This window comes from Hippocampus zosterae, chromosome 7, assembly GCF_025434085.1.
Source record: "Hippocampus zosterae strain Florida chromosome 7, ASM2543408v3, whole genome shotgun sequence".
Classification (NCBI taxonomy): domain Eukaryota; kingdom Metazoa; phylum Chordata; class Actinopteri; order Syngnathiformes; family Syngnathidae; genus Hippocampus; species Hippocampus zosterae.
The window spans coordinates 3286187-3313479 of NC_067457.1; the positions used below are offsets into that span (position 1 = coordinate 3286187).

A 27293-nucleotide genomic window follows, 5' to 3' on the forward strand; every position below is an offset into this window, starting at 1 on the left:
TCGGCTGGACGGCGCGCACGCAAGCACGGCTCCTCCTCGCTGTGCACGCTCACGCCGCTGGGGGGCGCGCGCCTGTGTTGAAACGGAGGCTGCCTTAAAAACCAGCGTTTTTGTAAATTGATTTAAATGTATTTATTCATCTTTGTTCCATTATTAATGAGACATTTTGCACCACGCACTCTTTTATTTGTATTTCAAAAATATTTGAACATATCTGTGTTGCTCTGTTCCCGCCCTCACACTCACTCAGTCAACAGAACGGCCACAAGGGGGCGAAAAAACAACATTGGAGAAGAGAGACATTCGCGGTGGCTCCTTTTTATTCTTTGTTTTCTTCTCTTTTGTCTGCCTCATCATATTTGTCTGTTAATAATGTCGGACTTAATAAAATCTGGTAATTTAATCGGAGAAATATAATGAAAAGCATTAAGCAGTTTCTGCATCATGATTTAATGCTGCAATTCTTCTGGTGTGCTCGTCTTGGCCACCAGGAGGCAGTACAGTAAAATACAGTTCAGTCGGAGACCAGTCGTACTTCTTCTACTTCTACCGCAAGCGAAAACAATGTCTGTGGTTATTGTTATAGCTGTCTACAACTGCGACGAGCAATGCTAGCTTTTGCCTTTGTTTGAAATACATAAAGTGCAAGTCTTTTAATTTACTTAGTTTCAAAGGTTGCCATTCACAATAAAATTGAAATACGACCATTAATTAATTCACTGCAGATGAAGCAAATGCCCAAAAATACTATTTAATCACTGCTGTGTACGCGCGTGTGCTGCCGCCTGCTGGATAAATGTGAACCTGCCCCACGTGTCTCCATCCGAGCGTCACGTGCACTGCAGCAGCGCGTCACGTGATTCTCAACGCGCACGCTCCTCGTGCTCATAAACCGTCCTGCGAGGGGACGCGCACGCAGACGCAGGTGTTGGCGCGGCGAAGGCATTGCGCATGTTCAGTGGCGCACGGCCGGCCGGCCGGCACAGGGAGGGGCGGGGCTGCGGGCGTTGTGTTCTCTTCTCCCACCTGACGTCAAGTGCACGCGCACGCGCAAAATCCGCGAGGAGGACGAACCAGATGCGGCGGTCCGGTCGCCGTCGCTGTGCGCGGGCGCCACGAGATGCCAACACCGTCGCGATGGTCGTCAACATGGATGCGTACGTGCGAGTTTCCGTCCTGTGAGTAACTCTTCCTCCTCTTCTTCCGTCCGTCGTGCACAGCGTCTCACGCGCGGGCTCGTCAGCATGCGGCTCCCTCAGAACCCCCCTCCCCAACACACACACACACACTTTGCCCCCCAAAAGCCCCCCAACATGTAATTAACGCAGCAGCTTTCTGTGTGCCATTCACACAACTTTTTTTTGTTCCTGCACGACTGAAGTTGCTGGTGTCTTCCTCATGTCATCTTCATGTTTCCTCTTGACCTCATCCTCAACTGTTTGCATGACCTCTACATGCTCATGCACACATTCATTAAAGCGCTCCTCTGCCTCCCCCACACACACACATATTCCTTCATTCATTCACACAAATGTGCACATGAGTCTACTTGTTTTTTTTTATCCTAAACAAGCTCCTCCCCCTTTTCCAGGTGCTGACTAGGGGTGCTTGTTGAACGGATACTCCCCCCCCACACACACACACACGAAGCATCTCAATAACTTCCCACAAGGACGCAAGCGGGGGAGGCGATGTCCCAATCCGGGAAGGTCGTCCACCTGTATGTGGAAGTCAGGTCTGCTTCCGATCCTAGTGTCGGGGGGAAGACATTTGGAGAACACAAACATGGTTCTCCTCTGAAACACTCAGGACTTAAGGACAATACTCGGGACCTCCTGTCCCAGCTCGCCAGCCGGACCCCCACCAGGTGTCAGACCCCCAGTCCTAAACTACTCCACCAATCTCCTCCAGTTTCTGGAAGGTCTCACCTCAATCAAGCCTTCAGTTCTCCCGGGGCATTCAAGCGCTGGAGTCTACCATGTGACATGAAGACCTCCAGCAAGGCCTGCTCCGACAACAAAGAGGGGATTGATGGGAAGCGGTCTGTGGTCTCCTTCAGTTACGTGCAGAAGTCCAACGTGAAGACTTTAAGCAGTCCAGGGAACAGTCAGGAAAGAGGCACCCGGGTTCACAAAACAGTTTGTGACCCTTTTTGGTATGATTCTTCATGCGGTCCTAAATTGACATTTCAACCTTCGGGTTTCCCACCCGCTCTGGACCCCGTTGGCAGGGCTGCAACTCGAAGGGCTTTGGAGCACTTTGGATCCCCGCTATTGAGTATCAAAGTGGCGCATGGACTGGAGCGCTCAACGTGGTCTTATACCCATCATCCAGCCCGTTGTCAGTCCTGGTCCGGTTCTCCAGTCCTGCACCACAACAAAAAACACAGGACATGTGGGTGGCCTTGGACTCCGGTGTCAGACCAGCAGTCCTCACAGTCCCAAAGTCCCCTTTTTCACTCCCAAAGACCCGCTGACTTGGCAGATGACGTCATGGGAGGCTTAAACCAGTTGAGTGGCAATTCTAAACGTTCAGCCGCCCCCTGGGTTCATCCCAAAGAATCCAGACCCGCTTCTCCACATCAAAGCCACAAGATGAACATCCCCGTCCACATGTCGGCTGCAAACCAGGGTGGGCGACCCCTCCACCAGTCCAACCAGCTCCTGAGCTGGGCTCCTGATTCACCTTCCCCTCCTCCGCGCGTCCACCGCCCTTCTCACCCCCCTACCGAGCTCGGCTCCCCCATCAGGGACCCCGGAGTGTCCCTGGGTAATCTCCGACCACCTGACAGTCTCACCCTGCATCGATGTCAGACACCCCAGTACACCAGCGCCAACCGGAGGGGCTCAGGATGCAGAGAGAGAGGAGATCATTCATGGTTGACCTCCAAACCCTTAGTCAGTCAGATGATTGAAGAGGCACCGGATAAGGGGCGGAGTAGCAGTCCTTTCCCAGTCCCGGACCGCGACCATGCTCGCGATGGGTCCGGCCAGCATGGATCTCTCAGCCCAACAGCGCAACAGAAGCGAGCTGAGCAAAAAAGGAGAGAGCGCCTCCTACTGGGTCCTGTGGTCCTAGACTCCCCGGATGCGGACTGTGACTACCCTTTGGATGCCATGGGAGGTTCCTCACCGGGGTCCAGCGGAGTCACGGGCAGTTTAGGGGAGCGGGAGTGCTTGTCACCCGAGTCCCTTCAGTCCGGCCACCAGGGAAATGAGACCGGAGCCTCGACCTCTGGAATACAGGTGGGACTTGGACCCCGGGCCCCCATTAAGGGTTGCAAAATTGTGACACTTTTTAAACGTCTATGGGGGTAAACAGGCATGATTCAAGAAATTTACACACACAAAAAAATGAAGGTTGACTTTTAAGGGAATCTATTGAAATTCACATTGTTTGCCAAACCGGTCCGACCTTTTGCAACCCGACTGCCAGCCATCTTTAGCCGAGTTTAGATAATCTGAGATGGTTTTCTGTTGTTGTTTGGACTTTTTCAGACGGACAGCGCAGCGCCTTTCCTGTCGCTACACTGTCAGAAGATCGCTCGGGCCAAGTGGGAGTTTCTCTTCGGACCCGAAGAGGGCGCCGGCAGCGGGCCCGCAAGTAACGGAGAATTTATTTATCGTCTTACTGTAGACACTGGAGGTGTTGGGAATCACTGAATCGTTCCCCACTCACTCGAGAATTTTACAAAGTGGACCAAGATAGTTCCCAAAACGGTCTACAAGGGGGTTCCACCCACAAAAGTGATTATGGGACTGTGTGGTGGCAAACTAGCAAAAAAGGCCAATCCACAGTTGACTAGTTGACTAGTACAGTGGCTAAGGAGTGAGGTAAACATCTCATCGAATTATTTTCCTTCTTCTTTTTCATGTAGACTTTGTGGAAGCTTCCACAGCACCCCCTAGTGGAAACTCCAGCGAGTCCCCCACCCCAACCCCTCCCTCTTCACTGCCGCTGCTTGCCGCCAGTCAACATGTTCGACACATGGAGGTGGAATTGGTGACCCCGCCCCCCGCCGCCGCCCATGTCGGGTGGTCCCCCGAAACGGGCGTCATCCGCCGCACCCTCAAGTACTCGGAGACGGACCTGGACGCCGTCCCGCTGCGCTGCTACCGTGAGACGGACATGGACGAGGTGCTGATGGGTGGGCAGGTGGACAAGGACTCTGCGTTTGGGAGTAACAGAAGTGTCCACGGGGAGGATCCTCAGGGCTCAGGCCTAAGCCCGGACGGTTTGGCTTTGGGGTCTTATACGGGAAGGGCTGAGGAAGAGGGGAGTCGAGAAGGAGAGCAGGTGGAGGAAGAGGAAGAGGAAGAGGTGGTGAGCTGGGCTAGTGTGAGGATGCAAGGGGATGACAGGAAACAACAAGACGCAGCGCAGGAACTGGAACAAGGTTTCCCATGCATGAAGAGGTACGCACACGACAAACGTTTGGGCCGGCCGGCGATGGTTAAGAACCTCACCGTTTGATTTCCATTATTTACGTTGACATTCGAATCAATTCCAAACGGATTGAAGCCTTTTGACGCCCATTTTGAATTAGAAGTAGAAAAATACTAATTAGGACTGCAGCTAATGATGACATTCATCACCCCGCTCTCCTGCTCGCCTCGATTGGGAATTTTTGATTCACTCACATTAATGCAGCAACAACAACACAAACAGAAATAAGAATAGCGTCGCTCGTGATGCGAGGAATAACGGCACCCGCCGTTTTGTGTACAGGGCGTCGGAGTGTTTCCTGGACGCCCGTCAGCCGGCTCTCAAGTCGCCCGTCCGGCTGCAGCATCGTCACCTGGCCACCGAGGACGCCTTCAGCCGCCATTTTGAGAGCATCGTGGAGTCAGCGCGAGCCAAGGGGACGTCCTTCCAAAGTCTGGACGGCCTCGACCTCGCGCCCGACTCGGACGCCACGCGGGCGCCGTCCAGCGAGAGGCTGAGCGGCGGCTCGTCGAGGTCAACTCATAAGCTCCTGTGCCTCCAGTTGTCTGCGCTTGTCAGGTACGTCACTGGCATAGATAGACGAACAAAAAGAATGCGTGGGTGTCGTCGGCAGGGAGGAGGCGGTCCAGCGGCGCGTGGCCAAGTGGCGGCGAGACGACGGCGCCGAGCGCACGGCGCGACACCTTTACCACTCGGACGCGACGCAGCAGCTGAGCAGGAAGTGAGTGCCTGCGCCGCCGCATCCTGAAGCGCCGCTGCCTTCATTTTCTTCTTCTTGTCTTGTTTTTGTGCGGCAACGATGACTTCAGCCTCCTGCTGGCAGACGAGTACCTTCGACTCTTTGACTTCTCGCATCTACCCCTGGACCAAGCTCTCAGGTGTGTGTGTGTGTGTGTAATTTTGCCCTTAGTGAACAGTGCTCAACTCTGACCTGTGTAGGCCAGCTACAATGCTCGTGTGTGTGTGTGTGTGTGTGAGCAGGGAGTTCCTGAAGCAGGTGGCGCTGTCGGGGCAGAGTCAAGAGCGAGAGAGGCTGCTGCGGCATTTTTCCCGCCGTTATTTGCTGTGCAACCCGACTGGTTTTAGCTCGGAGGGTGAGAACACGCAACGCAACGCAACGCTCTCGTGCAGATGATGGCGTCCACGTGAAATAGCGAGCGGATGATGGACGCTCGATTGCTGCTACGCCCCCCCCCCAAAAAAACAACAACAAACAAACACGTGACATGATAAATTTGACATCAGGTGTAACGTGGAGCCTATCATGTTCATTCATTCATTCATTCATTCATTCATTCATTCATTCATCTTCCGTACCGCTTGATCCTCACTAGGGTCGCGGGGGGTGTTGGAGCCCATCCCAGCCGTCTCCGGGCAGTAGGCGGGGGACACCCTGAATCGGTTGCCAGCCAATCGCAGGGCACACAGAAACGAACAACCATTCGCACTCACACTCACACCTAGGGACAATTTAGAGCGTCCAATCAGTTTTTGGAATGTGGGAGGAAACCGGAGCACCCGGAGAAAACCCACGCAGGCCCGGGGAGAACATGCAAACTCCACACAGGGAGGCCGGAGCTGGAATCGAACCCGGTACCTCTGCACTGTGAAGCCGACGTGCTAACCACTGGACTACCGGGCTGCCGCGCCTATCATGTTAAAAAGTGCAATTTTCTCAATTATTATCTCAATTTTTTTTTTCAATCTGGCGTGTCAGCAACACATTTGCCATCCTGAAGTCAAAATATGAACGACTTTTTCGGTGAGAACACGTCGGCGATGAAAGGTTGCGTTGTTTCTCTTCAGATGCCGTCCACACGCTGACGCGCGCGCTCACGTCCCTCAGCGCGGACCTGCACGGCCCGGTGAGTTTCGCCAAAGTCTTGTTGTTGCGATGACATCTGCCGTGGACTCAAATGAGTGCGTCTTACCCGCCATTCGCCAAATGATATGCCAACGAGGGTGAAACGCGGGTGTCGTTTTTTTTTTTTGTCAGGATGTTGGCGCCAAGATGTCTTGCGTGCAATTTGTCCACGACTTGGACGGACTCAATGATGGACGAGCCTTCCCCAAACCTCTGCTCAAAGTAAGCCTTCATTTGCACTTTTCATTTTACATTTTGTCCCTCCTGTTTTTTTTGTTTTTTTTTGTCTGTGTTTCCCTGGTGTCTGTTTTGTCACTCCTTCAGCAGCACCCGGTCCTCAGCCCCTCCCCTCCTTGCCCCCCCCGCTGTCCTCATTATCTTCATTCTCATTGTGTGTAAACATCCCGAACGTTACCGCGGCTTCCTTCCCGTGTGCGGTCCCCAAGCGTCGTTCGTGTGTCCCCCTGCGTGGTTGCCACGGTAACGCGTGGATGCTATCGAGACCCCTCCCTCCCCCGTCCTTTCCCATCTTTATGCCCGATCGCTATGGAGACGAGGTGGTGGGCGGCTGATCTGTCCGGCTTCCTGTTTCTAACGAGCTCGTTAGATGCGGTTTGTTTTGTCTTTCCGCGCTAATGACGATCCCCGGCGAGCAAGCGGAGGCCCCCGTTCTCCTTAGCGTGAGTCGTCCTCCAAAGGCCACGTGACGCAAGTTCCGCCAAACTCACGCGGCCTTCAAGTCTCGCCTTGACCTCTTGGCCTTTGTTTCCGTGGCGACGGCCCTCAGCCAAGGCTTCTCTGGAGCCCACGTCGGTCGCCTCCATTGCTCGGCTTAACCGTATTGGCCGCGGTTTCTGCGGCCCACGGCGGCTGCTACATGATTGAGGAGCCTTGCCCCGCCTGCCTAGGTGAGGGCCCTCAAGGACGCAGCCTACCGATTTGGGCCCAGCTACGGTGCCCACGCACACACACACACACACACGCGTGTGCCGGAGCAGTCAAAGTCCGACAGGAAGTGGATGGAAAGTTGATGGCGAACATTTGCACCTTTTCGCCCACACGAGCTGCTCATCGCCGCCTGGATGTGCGAAGACCAAACAGAACAGGAGGGAGGGGGAGAGGGAGGGATGGAGGGAGGGGGTGGGGCTCGAGGGAGGGAGGGAAGGGGGAGGGTAGGGGTGTACGGGGGCGGTACTAGTGATGAAGTGAGAGAGAATGAACGAGAGAGCGAGGAAGACATTCGGCTGGTGACATTCGACAGCTTCTCGCCTTCTGGTCGCCGTGGCAACACAAAAGGAAAGAACAAAAAAAAAAAACCTGCGAGAGAAATGCCTGCTGGGAAAAAACGGACAAACGGCCACGCCGAGAGCAACAGGAAGCTTCTTTTTCTTTTTGGTCTCGTCCGTGCCGGCTTGCGACGAGAGTGACGCTCTTTGGAATCCCGACGTCGAGCGTTGACGCCCCACAGCCCCCACACGCCCCCCCCCCCACACGCCCTCCTCTACCGCCACCCCCCTCGCACACACCCCCTCGCAGAAGTTGTGCAGCGGCCATGGACGCGGCTGCGTCAGGTGCGCGCACGCCGGCCCAGTGATTTCCAGCGACTCCTCCTTCCCTTTCGGCCATCTGCCCCCCCCCTGTTTGGCAACAGCCCGGATCGAGTGCGACTTCTTCGGTGACCATGATCGGCGTGAACAGCCTGCACTCGGCGGGACGTCTGCGCTCGCGCTCGCTTTGCACGGTGCGCTACGGCCGCGATTTCCGCATGATGGACCCGTTTCGCTACCCCAGGACGCCGCGCTCGCGGTCCCTCAAGCCGCTCGTCTTTCCCGACCTGCTGGGAAAAGCTCAGGACGGCCAAAACCACCCGCAGGCCCGCAAGAGGAGGAAGGTACGCCAAAACACGTCGCTATGGCGACCAACAGGTCGTCTCATCCCCCCCGATCCTCTGCGAAGTTCACTTTGGTCCGGCCGCTTGACCTCTGGTCTCGCCGTACGTGGCGAGACTCTAGCCGGTCGCTTAAACGGGTTGCTAACTGAATCAGAACCGTAAGCCTCACGGGTTTGTCGCTAGCATCTCGCTAACTGATCGCTTGTCGGTGATAACTCGTCGCTCGCTACTAATGAAGAATGCAATTGACTTCCCGAAACTTGTTCATACCTGCGATTTCCTTTCAAACACCCCACATGACCAAACTTTGTGATCTTATGAAATGTGCGGATCTTCTTTATCAACGTACAAAGTAATTATTCAAAAATATGTTGAAAACTCCCCCCCTTTTTTTTTCTTTTTGGTGGGAGCCATTTTTAGCTCTTAAGTCTCACGACAGTACGGATTAGCAAGAACTGAAATTGTTCTTCCGGCCTGCTTTATTTCGTAGGATCGGTCAGATGCACTGAAAGGAGACTTTGATTCTCTCCTGGGGCGTATGTCGCTATAGTTGAGTGTATGATTGTCAATGTTATATATTCTGTTTATTGTGGCGTTAACCCTATCGGGGACAGCGGTTACTACGATGGCCAGCTTGTCAGGTTCCAGGTTAGCATTATTGGTGCAGCAGTCGTCTATCAACTGCTCGCTAGCTGCTGTGATGATCCGCGCAATTGACCTACTTCTACCCTAATCCTAAAACTCGCTCGATGGTCGCTAAGTGGTGGCTAATTCATGCGATCGATTTACTCTTATGACAGACTGGTCGGTGATTGGTCAAAAACCAGCAGCTAACTGCTTGCTAACTCAGCCTGAACCCTGACCCAAACCCTTCATGTCAGGCCATAGCAGACAAGTGATCGGTCTGACCTGATTATGTCGCCGACTAGGGACTTCCTAGAGTTGTTTTTGCGCCCTGGGTGCTTATCAAAAACATTTTTGTGGTAAGTAACGGCACCGGTTGTCTCCTCCAATCAGCTGTTTGTATCTTATTTGAGCGAGCTGGTCACAAACGGGCGAATGATTTATCGGCAACTGGTAGCTAACTATGAGCTACGACCAATCTGAGTAACCTGTTTGTTTGTGTGTCTGCAGGCGCTTTATAACTCCATCAAAACACAGAAGCTGCAGTGGACCCTGTAAGTCCGGCATGGACACACACACACACACACACACACACACACTAGTCACTAGGGACGACACTTGCAATTATTCAGACGATCCCTACCCCCCCAATCCGGACGTGGGATATTTACGAGACTTTTAAGGAACTATCCAGGTCCAGTCCAGTATCTAAAAATCCCTCTGGAGTGATTAGAGAGTCGCAAATTGCAAACGTGGACAACGGGCAGTTCTACAGATGCTCGGAGATGGCAATTAGGCGAGCGGCTGGCTGGGCTTTGTTGCCAAGGTGACGGCACCATGGCGACCACTCTCTCTCTCTCACTTTGCTCAATCAGTTTGCGCTCTCTCGCATCACCTGCAGCCTCCCACTTCCTCTCCCAGAATAGCCACAGGAGCAAAATACTTCATCTCCATGACGACGCCGTTTGATGACGTCACAGGGCCACCTGACGGGGCGTATCGGTGCTCGCTTTGTGTGGGTTTTGTGTACTCGTGCCCGCAGGAGCGTGTGTATAATTTGCGCAGCATGACGAGGTGTCACCGCGGAAACACATCCCCCCCCCTGTGTAAGTATGGGTGTAAGAAGCCGCTCAGGCCGTGCAGCAGTTGCCAGGCAACAGGCTGCGTGCTGATTGGCCTGACCAAACGCTTATGTGGTGCTCTCGTCTGTCTTCTATTTGGGAACTCAGGGCGCCACCTGCTGAGCTAACAAGTGTTGCTCGTGTGACGTCAGACACACACACACACACACACATAAACGTTTTGGACTAGATTTGAAAATTGACAAGTGTACTTTTGTAATCGTGACTTTGTCCAGATATATTTCTTTTTTTTTTTTCTCAAGTACTTGAGCTAAAGATGCTACATGATTGCTACGGCGACATGACGCTGCCACAGCCCACTTGATTTTTGTTTTGGTGACCAGTCGCACTCATGTTGTTTGCTGTCTCCATAGCGATGAGGAGGAACTGAGGAAGTCCTTCTCGGAACTCGGGGACAGCCTGTGCGACTCGTCGAGATCGGCCAAGGGCAGTGGCGGCGGCGGCGGCGGCGGCGGCGGCGGCGGCGGCGGGGGCAGCGATGACGGGACCTTGTCGGCGGATGAGACGCCGCCCTGTAGGACGCCGCTGTACAAGAACGGCTTCCTGGTGCGCAAAGTGCACGCCGACTCGGACGGGAAGAGAAGTACGTAAGAAGCAGTTTGGGACGCCGGTTTGGGATATCTCACACACACACTCTCACGATTGTTTGCTGTGCGGCAGCACCGAGAGGCAAGCGAGGCTGGAAGACCTTCTACGCCATCTTGAAGGGGCTCATCCTCTACCTGCAGAAAGTGAGTCGCGTCGCATCCCGTCGCGTCGCGTCGCGTGCGAATGGCCACGCTGACTTCCTGACTCCCGGGCGGGGCGGGGCACTTAGGGCGAGTACCGCGCCGACAAGCCGCTGACGGACGACGACCTGAAGAACGCCGTCTCCATCCATCACTCGCTCGCCACCAAAGCGGCCGACTACAGCAAACGTGCAAACGTCTTCTACCTGCGGACTGCAGACTGGAGGCTCTTCCTCTTCCAGGCGCCGTAAGTGTGTGTGTGTGTGTGTGTGTGTGTGTGTGTGCGTGTGTGTGTGTGTGTGTGTGTGTGTGTGTGTGTGAGACACACATTCAAACACGCATGCGTACTCTCATACACACGTTGAGGCCTCGCCGCTCCAGTTCCAGCTGGTCTTTGGCCCAGATAGTCAAGCCCCGCCTCCAACACGCCGCCTCGGTCTTGAGGGACTTTGCCGATTGGCTGCTTGTGTGAGACTTCCAGCGTCTCCATAGCGACCGTTGCACATTGCCTTTCTTCTTCTTGATGATGACCCCGGGGGTCCTATTGGAATGTGTCGAGAGCGCCGGTCGGGTGCGGTCCCATATCAAACCCCGACACCGCCCGATTGCCGCGAGTTCGTCATTGGCGCCGGTGCTCATTGACGTTTTGCCCGTCGACCACGACAGAAACGCCGAGCAGATGCAGTCGTGGATCACCAGCATCAACACGGTGGCGGCCACATTCTCGGCTCCGCCCTTCCCGCCCGCCGTCGGGTCCCAGAAGAAGTTCAGCAGGCCTCTGTTGCCGGGCAACGTGTCCAAACAATCCGAGGTGGGCCCGCAACACACGGCAATCGCGGTTCGACTGTTGTGACTGAGATTGTCGTTCGTGCATGAACTGCAGAAGCAAATCATTTGTGAGTCACGTAGCTCGTCCGCGCGAGAAGTGACGAAAGAGATGCTAATAGCGCGCGGCGCTCGCGTTGATGCCATGTGCGTTTGCAGGAGGAGCAAGCGCGTTCCCATGAGGCCCGTTTGCGGGCCGTATCTTCGGAGCTGGCCGAGCTGCTTTCTTGCCCGCCCCAAAACAAACTCAAAGGCAGACAGCTAGACCAGTACCAGCAGAGGGACCAGTATCTCCACTTTGAGGTCCGTGTGGAAACCGTTACTCTTTAGCATTTGGCACATGCTACCGGCTGAGCCATCATTGACGGCTGTCGTCTGACTTGTGTAGAAAACGCGCTACGAGACGTACGTGGCCCTGCTGCGGGCCAAGATGGAGGGCGGCGGCGGCGGCGACCGCCCCAGCAGCGAGGCCGAGCTGGAGGAGGATGAGGGCGCTCTGCAGAGGGAGCACTCCAGCCCCACCCTGCACGACGGCAGCCAGGCCAGCGGAACCCGAGCGGGCGGCAAAGCTCGGCAGGAGGTCCAAAGGCACAGCTACAGGCAAGCCGTGAAGAAGTGAGGACGGTCTCGACGCCCGCCGCTGGGCTTTTTCTTTGCTTTGGAGCGGGCGCTAGCCTCTCGCCCGCTATACGCCCTGCCGCTTACTCAGGCCAGCCGGCTTGCCCGCTACTCGGGTGGATGGGCGGGGACAATGGCGCCCAAAACGGCGTGCAAAATGGCACCCAGTCAGAACAGGAAAGTGCCCCGCCAGCATCGCGTAAACACCTTCCACTTGCCTCGTCTTTCCTTTTTCCTTCTTTTCCGTCTTGTCCTTTTTCCCTACCTTCCTTTCAGCTTTTCCTCCATCTTGTCTCATCACTTCCTGCATGGTGACGAGAGAGCGCATTGACACTTTTCTCTTTTCTTCATCTTGCCTTCTTCTCTCTCCTATCTTGCTCCATCTGTTGTCCTTCGTGGCCACCAGTTGGACTCAGGCGCTGTGCATTCACTCACCAGACGGATCTGGAATGTTCTTTCAGCTTCTCCCACGCGCCACATTTGACTGCAGGACGCGCGTGGTCAAAGGCCGAAGCCAACCTTGAACGGTGAACATGGGCCGGAGGTTCAAAAGTGTCACTCATCTCCCAGACGGGCTGTTTGTTGGTTGGCGGAAGGACGGCTCATAGAGCCCCGCCCCCTCGCATACGTCATCTGGGGGACACTTCAACTCTTCTTCACCTTCAATCAATTGCATTTATTTTAGTGTGTGCATCTTTGCTTTTCTATGCGGGTGTGTGTATGTGTGTCTGTCTGTGTCATGTGTTTTTTGAAGATATGCTGTGGATGTGCACGTACGTTTATGGGGGTGGGGGGATATCATTCAAGATTGAGCTCAAAGGACAGGTGAAGCCCCACCCCCACGTTCGCAACTGACTAGAGGTGGAGGCAGAGGCTAGTTACCATGGTAACCAAAGTGTCCGCGTTGTGCTTGGCGCGAGCTGGTGGTCGCCCTGACAACATTTCCCCCCCTCCCCCCCTATATTGTTTACGGGATAATTGTAAATAATTAAGCATGTTTATTCTTCTTGATTTGGGCTTTCGGACTAATTCAGGTCACTGTCCGTCTTTCTGCTCCGTTGTGAACATTTTCATCTGGTTGAATAAAAACGTTTCTTTGTTCTTCACCGGAAGGAGAAGTGTACGCAAGTGTGTTGCATTCACTTGAGGAAAAAAATCTTTTACATTTTTTAAAATATATTTTTATTTCATTTTTTTGGGGGGGGGAATTTAAATTTTAAGGAAAAAAGATCACAAAAATGTTTTAAAAAACGCATTATTGAACATTTATATATATGACTCAGAAAAAAAGGTGAATACTATGTGCTTCTGTAAGATCATGTTGGTTTACGGGTTCTCAATAAAAGAATTAATGCCTCTATTGTTTCAAATTCGTTCCGATCTCGGGGCGTAGAAGTATCCAGAAAAAAACAGGGACAAATGTTTCCCCAAACAACTAAACTGTATCTTTCCGATAAAATACTGGAATACTTGATTTATTTTCCCACTGACAACGAAAATGTCACTATAAAATCTGCATAAAAAATTGACAGATGTCACAGAAATACTTTCTCATTTGTCCGAAGAGTCCATCGTCGTCCTTAAAAAAGAGTTGTCGTGGTTAAATAAAGAATCGTTCATTTCAAAACATGGAAAAAAAATTCTCGTTGTTACTACAGGAAAACAAACGCTCCTCACCCCCGCCTCTCCTTCAAAGAACGCGCAGATTGATGACGTCACACTGAAAAGTCCTGCGTCGAGTCGCTGGCGGAGTTTGACGCGATCACAACAAAAAGAGCAAAAAGAAGAGTAGACCAAAGCGCGCGGCTCATGTAGGACGACTTGCGCCGTGAGTGTTTCGTCGACATTTTCACCTGCAAATACACGCTGTTGATCTCGGCCTAGCGCCGCCGTTTACGTCCCGGAGCGCCGTCGGATGTTGACATTAGCATTAGCCACCAGCTAGCAAGACAACATGAATTTAGGCCAGCTTCTTCCGCGTGTTACGTTCAGCAATGGGACATTTTTTTTGTCGACCAATGTTAGTGGTTTCAAGGTGGATGTGGCGAGGAGACCGGGACGATGGTGCAAGGGAACGGATGTGAGTAACCCTGTCCGTCGTCACCATTTACTCTCAGGTTGCGGCCGGCGGTAGCACTATGGAGAAGCCTCCCTTCCGACACAACAACAACAAGTGCGGCGACTGGGAGCTGAAGGAGCGGCTGGGCATGGGGGGCTTTGCCCACGTCTACCTCTACCAGCATCACGTGAGTTCGCCGTGTACGCGTCACGGCTTGCCCCCCCCCCCCCACACTCCCCGTCTATTGACGTGTCCTGTCAATGCAGGTGAGCGGTGAGAAGCTGGCGGTGAAGATGTGCCGACTGGAGTTGACGCCCAGGAACAAGGACCGCTGGAGCCGAGAGATTCAGATCATGAAGAAGTTGGTTTTGCGACTTTCATCTTGTGCGAGGGCTGTCACAAACTTGAGTCCTAACTCTCGATTTTTTTTTCTTTCTCCTTGCTAATTGGAAATGGCATCAACAATAACCAGCATTAACATGCATCAATTTTCACAGAAATAATAAATGAGATCGATATTTGTTTGTGAGAAAAAAAGTGTCCAAACGTGCATTTGCATTCTTGTGCCCGCTCAGGTTAAACCACATCAACGTGGTGACGGCGCGGGACGTCCCGGAAGAAATCAACTTGATCGCATTGAATGATTTGCCGTTGCTCGCCATGGAGTTCTGCTCGCACGGCGACCTGAGGAAGGTACGCGTTGCGTTTGCCACCCGCCGACCACCTTCCCTCCCTCTAATGGCGTTTTTCTTCAGGTTCTGAGCAGACCGGAGAACTGCTGCGGCCTGAAGGAGAGTGACGTTCTGTCCTTGCTCAACGATGTTGGTACGCGTCTCATGTCACACGCCGTTTTCCATATCGTGCCACGTCGCACGTCGTGCCGCGTGCGTCCTTGCTACAAGACCTCTTACATGTTCGGCGCGGCATTTTCCGTGGCCCGCGCGACTGTGCCGCAGGTTGCGGTATCCAGTACCTGCACGAGAACAAGATCATCCATAGGGACCTGAAGCCGGAGAACATCGTCCTGCAGGAAGTCAACGGCAAGGTGACATGCTGGAGTTTGACCTTCGGTCGGGCTCCCACATAATCCCAATGCCAGTTCAACAGAACTGTAATTAATCGCCATAGAGATTTTTTTGGGGGGGGTATGCACGGTTTACAACAGCTTTATGCGGAGCCCCCAAGCCACATCTCTTCCCCCGCGCATTGATTTGAGAAGCGCCCGGCTAACAGATGTGCTCGTTTCCTGCTTCAGCTGGTGCACAAGATCATTGACCTGGGCTACGCCAAAGACCTGGACCAGGGCAGTCTGTGTACGTCCTTTGTGGGCACGCTCCAGTACCTGGTGAGAAACTCTTTGACTCCGTCCGTCCATCGCCAGGGTGCTCGTGTTGACACGTGCGCGTGCAGGCGCCGGAGCTGTTTGAAAACAAAGCGTACACGGTGAGCGTGGACTACTGGAGCTTCGGGACCATGATCTTCGAGTGCAGCTGCGGATTCCGACCGTTCCTGCACAACCTGCAGCCCGTGCAATGGTACGTCGGCGACATCGGCGGCATCGGCGGGGCAGTTCACGCGGGCAAACCTGCCGTGTTGTGTTGCGGCGCAGGGCCAGCAAAGTACGGAACAAAGGTCCAAAAGACATTATGGCGGTGGAGGAGGCCAACGGAGAAGTGCGCTTCTCGTCGCACCTTCCGTACCCCAACAACCTGAGCAGGTGCGAAGGGGGGGGGGGGCAACCGCCGCCCGTCGTGTGGGTTTGCAAACGTCTTCTTTGAAGTGCCCCATCCAAGCACCCGCCGCAATTGGACAGACGTGCATTTTGGGGAGAGCGTGTAAATGAGGGCGTCCCCCCCCCGCAGGACGCTGCTGGAGCCCATGGAGGCGCTGTTGCAGCTCATGCTGAAGTGGGACCCGGTCCACCGAGGAGGCGGCGTCCATCCCGAGAGCAGGAAGCCGCTCTGCTTCGATCTTCTCGATCAGATCCTGAGCATGAAGGTCGCGATCCAGCGTGCAAAAGGCTCTTTCGGAAAAACGCGGCTCACCGTCGCCCCCTTCTGCTCAGGTGGTGCACATCCTCAACATGACCACGGCCCAGGTGCACTCCTTCCAGTTGGCGCCCGACGAGTCTCTGCACGCCCTGCAGAAACGGGTGGAGGCGGAGAGCGGCATCCACGTGGTCCACCAGGAGCTGCTGCAGGAAACCGGCGTGTCCCTGGACCCCCGCAAGCCGGCGGCGCAGTGCGTCCTGGACGGCGTGGTACGTTGCCCGCCCGCTGGCGGCCGCCGTACTGACGCGCCGCCGTCTAAACTTGTGTCCCATGCGTCCCGTGGCGCAGCGAGGCTGGGACGCCTACATCGTTTACTTGTTTGACAAGAGCGCCACCGAGTACTCGGGCCCGTTCAGCGCCAGGCAGCTGCCGGATAAAGTCAACACCATCGGTGAGCGACGCGGCCGCCTTTGCGCGGGTTCAACGTCTTTGAAATTCGTTCCTTGCGATAGGCTTGAAATGAAAGAGGCCACGCCCCCTTTTTGCCAAAACTCGTGAAGATTCGTTTGGCCTGACGTTTGCGATGTCACCTCGTGCGTTTTCAGTCCAGGAGGCCCGGACGCCGCTGCCGCTGGGGGTTCTCAAGAAGGTTTGGGCGGAGGCGCTGAGCTACATCTGCGGCCTGAAGGACGACTACAGCCGCCTTTTCCAGGGCCAGCGCGCCGCCATGTGAGTCGCCGGCGCTTGCCTCTCGCCCGTTGCGCCCGGTGTCCTCACCCCCCCTCCCCCCACCATGGCCTCGCAGGCTCAGTCTCCTCCGCTACAACACCAACCTGACGCGCTGCAAGAACAGCATGTTTGGATTCTCGCAGCAGCTGAAAGCCAAGCTGGACTTCTTCCGCAGCAGCATCCAGTACGACCTGGAAAAGTACAGCGACCAGATGCACTACGGCATCTGTGAGTGCCACGAGCGCTCTGCTCCGTTCTTCTCACGCGCTCTCTACTGGCCTCTCAAACGTGCTTTGCTGTCCTCCGCAGCATCGGAGAAGATGCTGAAGGCCTGGCAGGAGAATGAGGAGAGAGCGGCGGCCTTTGCTCAGGTCACGGACGATGAGAAGGGTGATCTTGGCAACGAGATGAGCGAGCGTTTGTCAAAAAGCAAAGTCCGGTTGTAATTGGCCGTGGTTCGAAAGATACTTCCCCCAAACCGCCCCCCCCCGAAGAATCCCTCCCAAGGATTTCTTCTGGAGGATTTTCACGGGCTCTTTTTTTTTTTGATCCGGCGCTCGCTTATCGCGTTGCCAATGAGGCGACGTCAGCGTGCTGAGGCGCGCTTTCCGTGTCGTCCCGCAGGTGGCGGAAGTGAGCCACCTGGACGACGAGATCATGGCGCTGCACTCGGAGATCGTGGAGCTGCAGAGGAGTCCGTATGCGCGCCGCCAAGGCGACAAGATGGAGCAGCTGTGAGTGCGTCGCCTCTTTCAACACGTGGATCCTCGTTTGGTTTCGGGAGGAAAAAAAAAAAACATTGATGACTTTAGAAAGTAGATCGGATATTTTAATATAAGGCCACATATCAATGTCACCCAGCGAGTGATGTCGTTTGTGTTTTCAGAGAGGAGCGAGCCATGGAGCTCTACAAACAGCTGAAGATGAAATGTAAAGGTCAGACATGTTCTTCTCACCGCGGCGACGACAATGATTACCATGACGACGCCGATGATTTTGACAGTTCCCGAGGCAGACCTGAGCATCGACAGTTCCGAGATGGTGAAGGCCATCATCCAGACGGTGCAGAACCAGGACAAAGTGCTCAAGGATCTCTACACGCACCTCAGGTACAAGGAGCATGTCGCGCGCCGCATACCAACGCTGACTTACTGGCGAGCCCCCCCCTACCCCCCCTTCTATCCCCAGTAAGATACTGAGCAGCAAACAGAAAATCATCGAACTGTTCCCGCGCATCGAGAAGACGTTGGAGAGCATCAAGGAAGCAGACAACACGGTCATGCAGATGCAGGTCAAGCGCCAGCGCGAGTTCTGGCACCTCCTCAAGATCGCATGCGTAAGCCAGCGACCGGGGGAGGGGGGGGGCGACGAGGGTGCACCGTCGCACCCCGACCGACAGCGCATTTTCCTCCAGCAGGCGCAGAACTCGACACGCAACTCGCTGGCGACCGGCCCCGAGTCGGCCAACCTCCCTCAGGTGTCCCAGTGGGCCCAGTCGGCCCCGCCCGCCAGCGCTCCTCATCCTCTCACCTCGCTGCCCGGGCCCAACGACAGGTACGCAAGACCAACCGTATTCATTTTGGACAGGATTTGACTGAATTTCTTTAATGACCCCCCGCCCCCTGCTCCCCATAGTGACGCGGCCCCCCGCCTGCTGCAAGAGACCCAGAAGTACCTGAGTCAGCTGACCAGCCTCATGCAGGAAGCGGTGGACGAACAGGCCAAAAGCATGGTGGTAAGTCACAGCATTGGCCGCCCCCCCCCCTTTTTTTTTTTTTGTTGCTGGTTGAAATTGAAATTTGTGGTGTTGCCCAAGGATCAAGACTGGAGTTGGACCAAATACGAAACGTTAAGCGGCAAATTCAAGAAGAGAAATGCGTGAGATGCTTTCACCTTGAAACACTAACGGCAATGATGAACTTTGACCTCAAGAGGTGCCGTTGACTTTTTTTTTTCTTCATGATGTCGTGCTGCTGCTTCTTTTTTTTCCGGTGTTTGGGGGGCGGGAGGAGGGGCGTTGAGGATTTGCAGGCAGCTGATTTGACGTTGAACAGGAAACAGGAAGTGACAGTGGAAAAAGTGCACTATGTAGCTCAGTTGATGAAGTTGATCAACGGATCCAAACTTCCTCTGACTGACTGATGACTTTGCGCTGGGACCAAACAAACTCGGAGCGGAGCGTGTTAGAAATGCAAAAAGATGCAAACACAAAATTTTTATTTGAACAGCTGAAAGGTTGAAATAAAGATGAGTCGGTGCCATTTTTTGAGTCGTCACTCGTGAAGAACGCCGCCCCGGAGTTCTTCGCTTAGGGGACGTCGTCTCGCTACGCGGCCTCTTTGTGACTACGTTCCACCGCCATCTTCTCCAGACGCTCCGTGTAGAAGCCGTTGAAGTCCAGCCTGTGAGAGGTCAAAGGTTAACCCGAGTGGAGGGTGAAGGAAGAAGCACGGCGACGCCGCTTCATTGGACCGCTAGGGCTGATCCATTTGCGATAGAACATTCAAAAACCGCCACCGGTGATGCGCTTGGACGCGGGCCGTCCACGGGGCCGACGAAGACGCGGGGCCGACCTGTATATGATGCTGATCATGCTGTGCTCGCAGTTGTTGGAGCTGAAGATGCTGAGTTTGTCCAGAAGGTCCAGCAGCAGAACGCTGAAACTGTTGTCGAAGTTCACGATGGACGCCTCAAAGCCTGCGCCCGAGGCCGCCTCGGTCTCCTCCGACTGAACGCACACAAATTCCGCATACACACACACACACGCTGTGAGTGTGTTCGAGTTTTGTGACGTGGGGGCGAGTCTGGCTGACTGACCTTTGCCGCTTGGCTCTTTTTCCGGTCGTGGCAGCCGGTGTCCAGGGGGAGGCGCTCCAGCCGGAGAGCCTGCGTGAAACGCTAGAGTACGCGATAAACACAGCAGCTCAGACGGGGCGCGGAAGAGTCGTGGTGGGGGGGGGGGGGGGGGGGCTTACCTGCATGCGGCCGGCGAACATGACGCAGACGGACATGAGCTTGGAGAAGATGCGCAGCAGCTCGGGATTGGTCAGCATGCAGTCCTTCATGCAGTTGTCCAGGAAGCTGGTGTGGTGCCACAGCACGTCGTCGATGTTGGACGCCTGAAACGAGATTGCGCTGAAAACAACCCCGGCGGTCGGAAGGGAACGTGCGGCGGCGGCGGCGGCGGCTCACCGTCTTCAGGTTGTTCTCCATCACGTGCCAGGTGGGCTCCATCACCTCAAACATCATGTAGTACTGGATGTTCTGCACAAAGTTCAACATGCGCTGACGCAGCGCAAACGCCGCCGCGAACCTGCGACGGCGCGAGTCAAGCGACGGAGTGGGAAAAGGAACGACGGCGGTGGACGGGGGAGCGGCGCCGCTCACCATTTGGCCGAGTGCGACCAGTGATGCTTGGCGTGTTTGTTGCTGATCCACACGTTGCACAGCAGGCGCTCCGCGTGCTTGCAGTAGAACATGTGACGGAACAACATCTGGTACCTGGTCAACGCCTTCCTGCGTCGGACAGTCGAGTCAGCGGGCGCAGGCGCGGCGGGAAAGACTAAGCGGGCGGCGACCTGCTGATGATGAGCGAGAGCGGCCACTTGACCACGTAGTCGAAGGAGAAGGCCTCCAGGCCGCTGAGGGCGGCGTCGGCCGGCTCGGCGTTGGCGACGCTCTTCTCCTGCTTGGTCTCGATGGCCAGGACCCGCAATAGCTGCGTGATCACGTCGTGCGGCATCAAGTCGATCTGAGCCGGCGCGGAGGAGAAGGAGGCGGGGCGTCAAGGCGGTGGGGGGGCGGGACTCAAGACGCGCGACCCACCTTGAGGTCGTCCTTGAAGGGGTCGGTGTTGGCCGTGCTCATGCGCAGCGCCAGCTCCAGCAGCGCCTCCAGACGCGGCGCCGCGATGTCGTCCACCGGCTTGCGAAGCTCCTCCTCCGTCAGGTCCATGAAGTGCACGAAGAAGTCGCCTTTGTCCATCAGGAAATAGTGTTTGATGGACCTAAACATGCGGCGCAGGTAGGCGAGATAACGACCAAAAACCAGATTTGAATTGAAGCAATTTCTGTTTGCGTCTCTTTCCAGCGAGGCGGCGGCGTACCTGAGGCGGGCCACCAGCTCCTTCTCCTCCAGCAGGAAGTGCAGGAGCACCTTGCTGGCGTAGTTGAAGGCCTTCTCGATCTGTTCCACGTAGGCTCGCTCCTTCAGCGTGTAAACCACTTCCTTGGCGTCGGGACAGGTGACGTCGCGGCCGCACTCGCGGACCACGTTCAGGTACTTTCCTGCCACGCACAAAGAATGAGAAGATGGATGGATAAGCCCGTGAGACCGAAGCGAAAAGCGCCGGGAGATCACATGGGGGGGGGGGGGGGGTCACCTGTGCTGAGGATCTTGTCGGCCATCTTCTGCAGGAACGACGGAATGCGGTGCTGAACGACGGTATACCTCTGGTCCCAGTACTTGTCGTTGTAGTCCTCTTGGATCTTCTCCTTCTGCAGTTCGTGTTCCTCCACCATGAACTCGCTGTTCTCACGCACGGCAACATTCAAAAACGGGTAGGCCAAAATGTTTATTAAAAAAAAACTAAACGCAAAGAGGTTGTACACTCGATGTTTGCCTTGCGGGGACCCCACCTGTAGGGATCGCGGATGATGCCCCTGAAGATCCATTTCTCCAGGATCTCAAAGTAGGGCACGCTGGCAGCCTTGGTGAGGTACAGGCACACTTCCTGCGCCTGTGCGTCGCCGGTGAAGTTGAAGGTACGGTCGTGAAGGAGGCTGAGCGTGGCCCCGCCCATACACTCGCCTTTGTCCACCGACGAAGCTGACGGAGCAACCGCGCAAGTGAGTCGGGGAGCCGGCCGGCGAGCGACTGGCGGCAAAGGCGCGAGCGGCCGGCGGTACCGATGGCGGCCAAGATGTCCATGGTCCTCATGGTGGGTTGCAGGTAGAACCAGAGCTTCTGCAGCGACAGCAGGCCCCGCCGGTGCACGTGTTCCAGCTGAGTCACCAGGATCAGGTACTCCTTGAGCAGCGTTCGCATGGCCGCCGTCAGGGCGTGGTTCACCTGCCCGTACTCGAACGACGACTTCTCCTCCACGAATCTGAGGCACCAAAAACAGCTTTGAGGCGCCGTTTGGGTCGTGCGGGTCTTTGGCCTACCAGCCGGCCCGATGCTCACGACGAGGGGACCGACCGTGTGACGGTGGAGTAGTAGGACGCCACGGGAAGGATCCGGTGCACCAGCTCCTTGACCGACGGGTCCAGCGTGGCGTCCACGATGAAGGAGCGGTTCTGGCGGCCGAGGACCGGCTGAGCCGCCACGTTGCGTCCGTCCACGCCCACCAGAACGAAGAGCAGATCCTCCAGAACCAGCTGCTCCTGTGCCGCCAGCGCCAGCGTGCCTGCGACCGACACGTTAAGGTACGGAAGCATTCTTTTCAGGAGAAACGAAATAACACAATGGGTGCGCTTGGACAGTTTGCAAACGCGCGCACACTCACCCACGGGCGGATCGGCGGGCGGGGCGGGGCCGACGATGAAGTCCCCGAGGAGGGTGGGCCGCTCGTACACCCAGCCGGGAAAAACGGGATTGAGCTGCGCCGGATTCTTCTTGTTGTGTTTGTCCCGCAGCATCTTCCGCGTCACCTCAGCCGACTGCGGAACCAAGCGCGCCACAAAATCCACGGACCACCCATCAGATGAGCGGTTCTGACGCGACGGACATGATCGTTGCGAGCGGCTGTCGGGTACCAGGGGGGCGTTGGACGCCGCCGTGGCGTTCCCGAGCTTCTTGCGCAGCTCGTCCAACTCCTGCATGGACATCTTGGAGACCGTTGTCGACGCGCTCAGGACGCTCGGCGCCGGAGCGAGCGCCGCCGTCGTCGCGCAAGCTTCCGAACGATCTTTGGCGTTCTGCTGAAGACGCTGCAGAGTCTACACACCGGTGGGGAGCGGTCAAGGCAAGTTCATCTTCACTCCGTGACAACGGCGTTTTCGTCTCCTCTAAATTAAGCTTCATCAAGCATCATGAGCATCAATCAGATATTTCGGCAAAGTCTTACTTGCGAGTCCTCGCACAGGCGGGACAGCAGGTAGACCAGCGGGTCCAGGTGCCGGACATTTTTGGATTTTAGCTCCTCGTACTTCCTTAGGAAGTCCTCGGGCGTCTTGGAGAACTCCGCCAGCTTCACCTTTCGGGGTTTCAAAGACGAAACGTGTTTGTGTGCCGGTTTTGTGTTGGAACGGAGCGCCGGCTCGTACCTTGGCGCTGTGGGCGGAAACCGTGGTGGTGACGTAGGGCGTGCGGTGCTTCTGCAGAAGGTCGATGTAACCTTCCGCTCCGTCGCCCCCTCGCACATCCAACACGCTCAACAGCTCATTGACATGATGGTGGATCCGGAACTCACTCATGGTGCTGCAAGAGATCAAAGATGCACGGATACAGACAACAATATCATCCCAGCTGATCGCGGCACCCTCATCCTGTCACCGAAATAAAGTTGAGTTCAGAAACGCGCGTTGAGAATGCTGTCCCTCCATCAATATCAGGCTGACTTTGGACGAGAGGCGGCCAATCACAGGATTGACAATAATTATGTAATAACGTAGCAATAAAGCTTCTATTGTCTTCGCAATGAAAGAGTCCAGTTGGCTCCATTCAACTGTGGAGCGTTAATCCTGAGCTATGGATGAGTGGCAATGAGCAAAATGGGACGTACAGGGGGGGCTGCAAACTGCAAGCCATCCCGCGGAGAAGCATGCTAATACGTTCGTCTTTCCGGCCATTGCAAACGTACCGCAGTGAACTTCCGTCGTCGCGACTCCTCAAAAGACAAAAGCTGGTGTGTGTGTGTGGAGAAGCTGTCACATCTGCGCCCAAAGGGAAGGTACGTTCAGGAGACTCATTTACATATTTTAGGGATGTTGTGAGAAATGTTTGCGAAAGTGGCGGCATCGGCCGCTTCTTCTTCTACGCTTCTTCGCGACAAACGTGAACGACACTGCCTCCTAAAGTCCATGAAATAAATCGCAAGAACAGGCAGATGGATACTATGATACTGTAATATACAATACAATACATCTTTATTTACATAGCGCTTTCACCTCAGCTATAGCTGTAATAAAGCGCTTTGCATATCATACAGCAGAAAATAAAATATTTCATTGATAAGCGCTTTAAACACTGGCCGGGAAGGGTAAATGAAATGTAAAACTACATCTCCCAGGCTGCTCCGCGTTACGTCATCGTTCCAACACGGAAGCGTGGCTTTTGCACGAGCGACGTCAAATGTCGCGGGCGAGACCTGCCGCTGACGTCACCGGGCTCTCCACGCTCAGCGTCACAAAGGACTACGGCGACGTGTTGCACTTCGGCGGCGGACGGGAAGCAGCCGCGGTGCTTTGTGGCCGCGCCTTTTCCGTAGCGTCGTGAGCAAGCGCGACGTCATGGCTGAGCTGCAGGTGCTCGAAGCGGCCGAGCAGGCAGACCATCACAACAACCACCACCACCACCAGCAACAGCAGCGAGATGTCGTCCGCAGCTCAGTTCGCCTGGCGCCACCTCCACTCGGGCCGGCCGCCGCCGGCCGCTCGCCCCCCAAAGGCAGTTCGACTTCCGAGCCGGGCCCTCGCTGGGTGCGCCTCAACGTGGGCGGGACCTACTTCGTCACCACCAAGCAGACACTGTGCAGGGAGCCCAAATCGTTCCTGTTCCGACTTTGCCAGGACCACCCGGACTTGGACTCCGACAAAGTGAGCCTGCTCTCTTCCCAGTCGCGCCCCGAATCACAAGCACCACGAACCTCGACCACATAGTGGCTGTTTACTAGTGCACGAAATAATGACATGGCCATTTTGTGGTGCTCTTGGAATGTCTCGTGAGTAGTGTCTCGTTATATGGTGATCAATTTCACATTTTAATGTGTATGATGTGATGAGTTGTTATTTTTTTTAATTAAACACATTTTTAGGAGAGGAACGTCGTACCAGTTTCTTCCTACTTTTTCTTCATTTGTGTTTGTGTGCAGGATAGCACAGAAGCCTATTTGATTGACAGGGACCCCACCTACTTCGGGCCCGTCTTGAACTATCTCCGTCATGGAAAGCTCATCATGGACAAGAACCTCGCCGAGGAAGGTAGGAGACACCAGAAACCGTCCACCGGAGCGCGTGCGCACCAAGCGCTTAGCTCACTTTTGTGCGTTTGTGTTCAAGGTGTCCTGGAAGAGGCGGAGTTTTACAACATCGCCTCCCTGGTGCGTCTGGTGAAGGAGCGCATACGGGACAATGAGAACCGCACGTCACAGGTAGCCAGCGTCGGCGACCTCCCCGTTCTGGCTGCGTTTGCCATTATGGTAAATGATAATGGCCATTTTTCAATGACCTCCTGCAGGGCCCTGTGAAACACGTCTACCGTGTCCTGCAGTGCCAGGAGGAAGAGCTCACTCAGATGGTCTCCACCATGTCGGACGGGTGGAAGTTTGAACAGGTGAGCCTGAAGACGTGCGACCCTTCCCTCGACCTTTCTTGATCCGTACACTTCCCGTTTGTGTCCATCAGCTGATCAGCATCGGCTCGTCGTACAATTACGGCAACGAGGACCAGGCGGAGTTTCTGTGCGTAGTGTCGCGGGAGCTCAACAACGCGGCCAACGGCGTCGTCATGGAACCCAGCCAGAAGGCCAAGGTGGGTGGCGGGAAGGGCGGGGTGCGGTGGTGCATTAAAGGGGCGGGTCTTACTAGGCCTGACCTTCGAGGGCCTGTCCTCATGGTAAGATTCATAAAGGGGTGCAGGCACACCCTGAGGGAGGCAAGCTTCACAGGGCGGGGGTGCGTCCAACTGGTGATGAGGGGGGCTTTTGTGGGCGGCAGTCACTCAGCCGAGCGTCGCTCTCCCCTGTCCAGATCCTGCAGGAACGAGGCTCTCGCATGTGAGAATTTCATCAGGACTCCGCCCCCAACAGCCCTACGGTCTCCTCCTTTGTTCATCCGTCCGTCTGATTTGGATCTGTTGACCAAGGTGCCCCCCCCCCCCCACATCGGACGCTTCCGACGTGACAAAGGAAGACGTCGGTTCTTCTCTACATCCCCACAGGAAGTGACACATGGTTGACATCCTGGCTCCGCCTCTTCATTTCCCATCCCTGTCACACATGCCCTTTGACCTTTTTGGCATATCTTCCCACGTCACCCTTCGCCATCATGGGAGTGATGAAGCAGGGTGACCACAAAGTCGTTTGTCCACTTGGGCCTATCACATCCAGGCCTCGACTTCGTAAAACTTCACCTCTGCGCTTTGGGATGAAAACGACGGGACAGCAACTTTTCTTGATCGACGCGTCACTTTGATGCGATTTGTCTACATTTGTAAAAATGAGCCGCAAATGACATTTGATGAAGCGAGTCGCTCCTCCGACGTGTAAAGATAGCTTAGCATGCTATCTTTGCTAACGAGCGGCGACGACGCGTGACAAAACTTTGCATGTGAGCATTTGTCAGTCACGGTTTATCCTGCTAACGCCGCGACGTGCGATCGGGATGCTAAGCATGTTAGCATGTGTCCGATCCGTTAGCTTTTTACTGGCCACCCGATGATGAGCGGACAGATAGCTGGGAAGACGGAAAAACATTTATGACATTACAGACAGTATATAATGTAAATACATATCACGTATTTGTGGGTTTTTTCGTGTCATTTAGTTAATAACGGTGAAGATACAAATGTTTCTAATTGAACGCCAACAACCAATTCGGATGCTCGTGTCAGTCAAATGAATCCATTTTCCAAATGAAATTCAGTGGGGCTCCGGTCTTTAGCATTATTGATCAAATGAGATTAATCTGACTTCTAAACCTTTACAGTCGTCGTATATCCATGGGAAGTCCTCTATAATGTATGTATTGAAGTTGATTTGGAGTCGTCCACGTGTCAAAAGTCAAATGTGTTGTTTGTGTGCCAGAACGATAAGAGATTGGGTTGCGGTGTTACTTCTTGTACATTTTGTCTACGAGTCTTTTTTTTTGTTGTTGTCGAGCAACCCTTCTAACTTCGACTTTCTCACCATAAACGTTGTCTTTTCAAACCCGACGCTTCAGCCGTGAATGTGAGAACGTCTATGGGGATGTGACAAAACGGGTATGACGACGAGATTTATCTGAAGATCGAGCGGCTATGACGTCACGTGTCGGAGGGATGAAGCAAGTTGACGTGAAAAGACGAGCACAAGGTAGGTATGAAGCCCACAAGACCGGTTTGGTGAAATGTGCCAAAACGGGTATGTGCCTATCTGACAAGACGCCGATGAAGATGTGACATAATGGGTATGGAGACGGGTATGAAGGGCCATCGGTTGTAAATTTGCACACCCTGGCC

General features: G+C 54.8%; 4 protein-coding genes across 8 annotated transcripts; 3 read left to right on the forward strand and 1 right to left on the reverse strand.

The window, feature by feature from the left end:
* The first annotated feature begins 204 nt into the window (after positions 1 to 204).
* Positions 205 to 13496, forward strand: LOC127604533 (PH and SEC7 domain-containing protein 1-like). Its single transcript, XM_052071654.1, has 17 exons — positions 205 to 1178; positions 1592 to 3245; positions 3498 to 3603; positions 3878 to 4415; positions 4729 to 4959; positions 5060 to 5167; positions 5256 to 5324; positions 5428 to 5540; positions 6253 to 6311; positions 6443 to 6532; positions 9336 to 9379; positions 10321 to 10550; positions 10628 to 10698; positions 10785 to 10942; positions 11362 to 11506; positions 11680 to 11823; positions 11909 to 13496. Exons 2-17 carry the CDS (start codon positions 1692 to 1694, stop codon positions 12137 to 12139), a joined length of 3891 nt encoding a protein of 1296 aa, XP_051927614.1. The 5' UTR covers positions 205 to 1178; positions 1592 to 1691; the 3' UTR covers positions 12140 to 13496.
* A 332-nt stretch (positions 13497 to 13828) lies between these two features.
* On the forward strand, positions 13829 to 19178 carry LOC127604545 (inhibitor of nuclear factor kappa-B kinase subunit alpha-like). Of its 5 annotated transcripts, none has more exons than XM_052071679.1 (22): positions 13829 to 13966; positions 14256 to 14384; positions 14464 to 14558; positions 14773 to 14890; positions 14953 to 15022; positions 15154 to 15242; positions 15453 to 15542; positions 15608 to 15732; positions 15807 to 15950; positions 16060 to 16195; positions 16263 to 16457; positions 16537 to 16639; positions 16794 to 16917; positions 16994 to 17145; positions 17227 to 17288; positions 17542 to 17651; positions 17804 to 17853; positions 17921 to 18026; positions 18106 to 18253; positions 18332 to 18471; positions 18553 to 18652; positions 18734 to 19178. In XM_052071679.1, exons 2-22 carry the CDS (start codon positions 14277 to 14279, stop codon positions 18797 to 18799), a joined length of 2331 nt encoding a protein of 776 aa, XP_051927639.1. In that variant the 5' UTR covers positions 13829 to 13966; positions 14256 to 14276; the 3' UTR covers positions 18800 to 19178. The 5 variants fall into 5 exon arrangements, with proteins under 5 accessions (XP_051927639.1, XP_051927638.1, XP_051927640.1 ...); XM_052071678.1 differs by having other exon boundaries at positions 13836 to 13966; positions 14164 to 14384; XM_052071680.1 differs by having other exon boundaries at positions 13836 to 13966; positions 14164 to 14384; positions 18335 to 18471.
* tubgcp2 (tubulin, gamma complex associated protein 2) lies at positions 19121 to 23932 on the reverse strand. The gene is given in 19 exon segments (XM_052071666.1): positions 19121 to 19319; positions 19491 to 19679; positions 19681 to 19727; positions 19729 to 19815; positions 19893 to 20036; positions 20110 to 20230; positions 20305 to 20433; positions 20496 to 20668; positions 20743 to 20923; positions 21023 to 21203; positions 21299 to 21444; positions 21555 to 21744; positions 21825 to 22024; positions 22117 to 22324; positions 22424 to 22577; positions 22674 to 22856; positions 22985 to 23113; positions 23184 to 23337; positions 23720 to 23932. Coding segments are annotated over 19 exon segments (2850 nt in total). The 5' UTR covers positions 23878 to 23932; the 3' UTR covers positions 19121 to 19243.
* Positions 23933 to 24167: 235 nt separating this feature from the next.
* On the forward strand, positions 24168 to 27003 carry kctd2 (potassium channel tetramerization domain containing 2). Its single transcript, XM_052071751.1, has 6 exons — positions 24168 to 24674; positions 24950 to 25058; positions 25137 to 25228; positions 25315 to 25410; positions 25482 to 25607; positions 25826 to 27003. The coding sequence occupies exons 1-6, from the start codon at positions 24369 to 24371 to the stop codon at positions 25853 to 25855; spliced, it is 759 nt and encodes a 252-aa protein (XP_051927711.1). The 5' UTR covers positions 24168 to 24368; the 3' UTR covers positions 25856 to 27003.
* Positions 27004 to 27293: the final 290 nt, after the last annotated feature.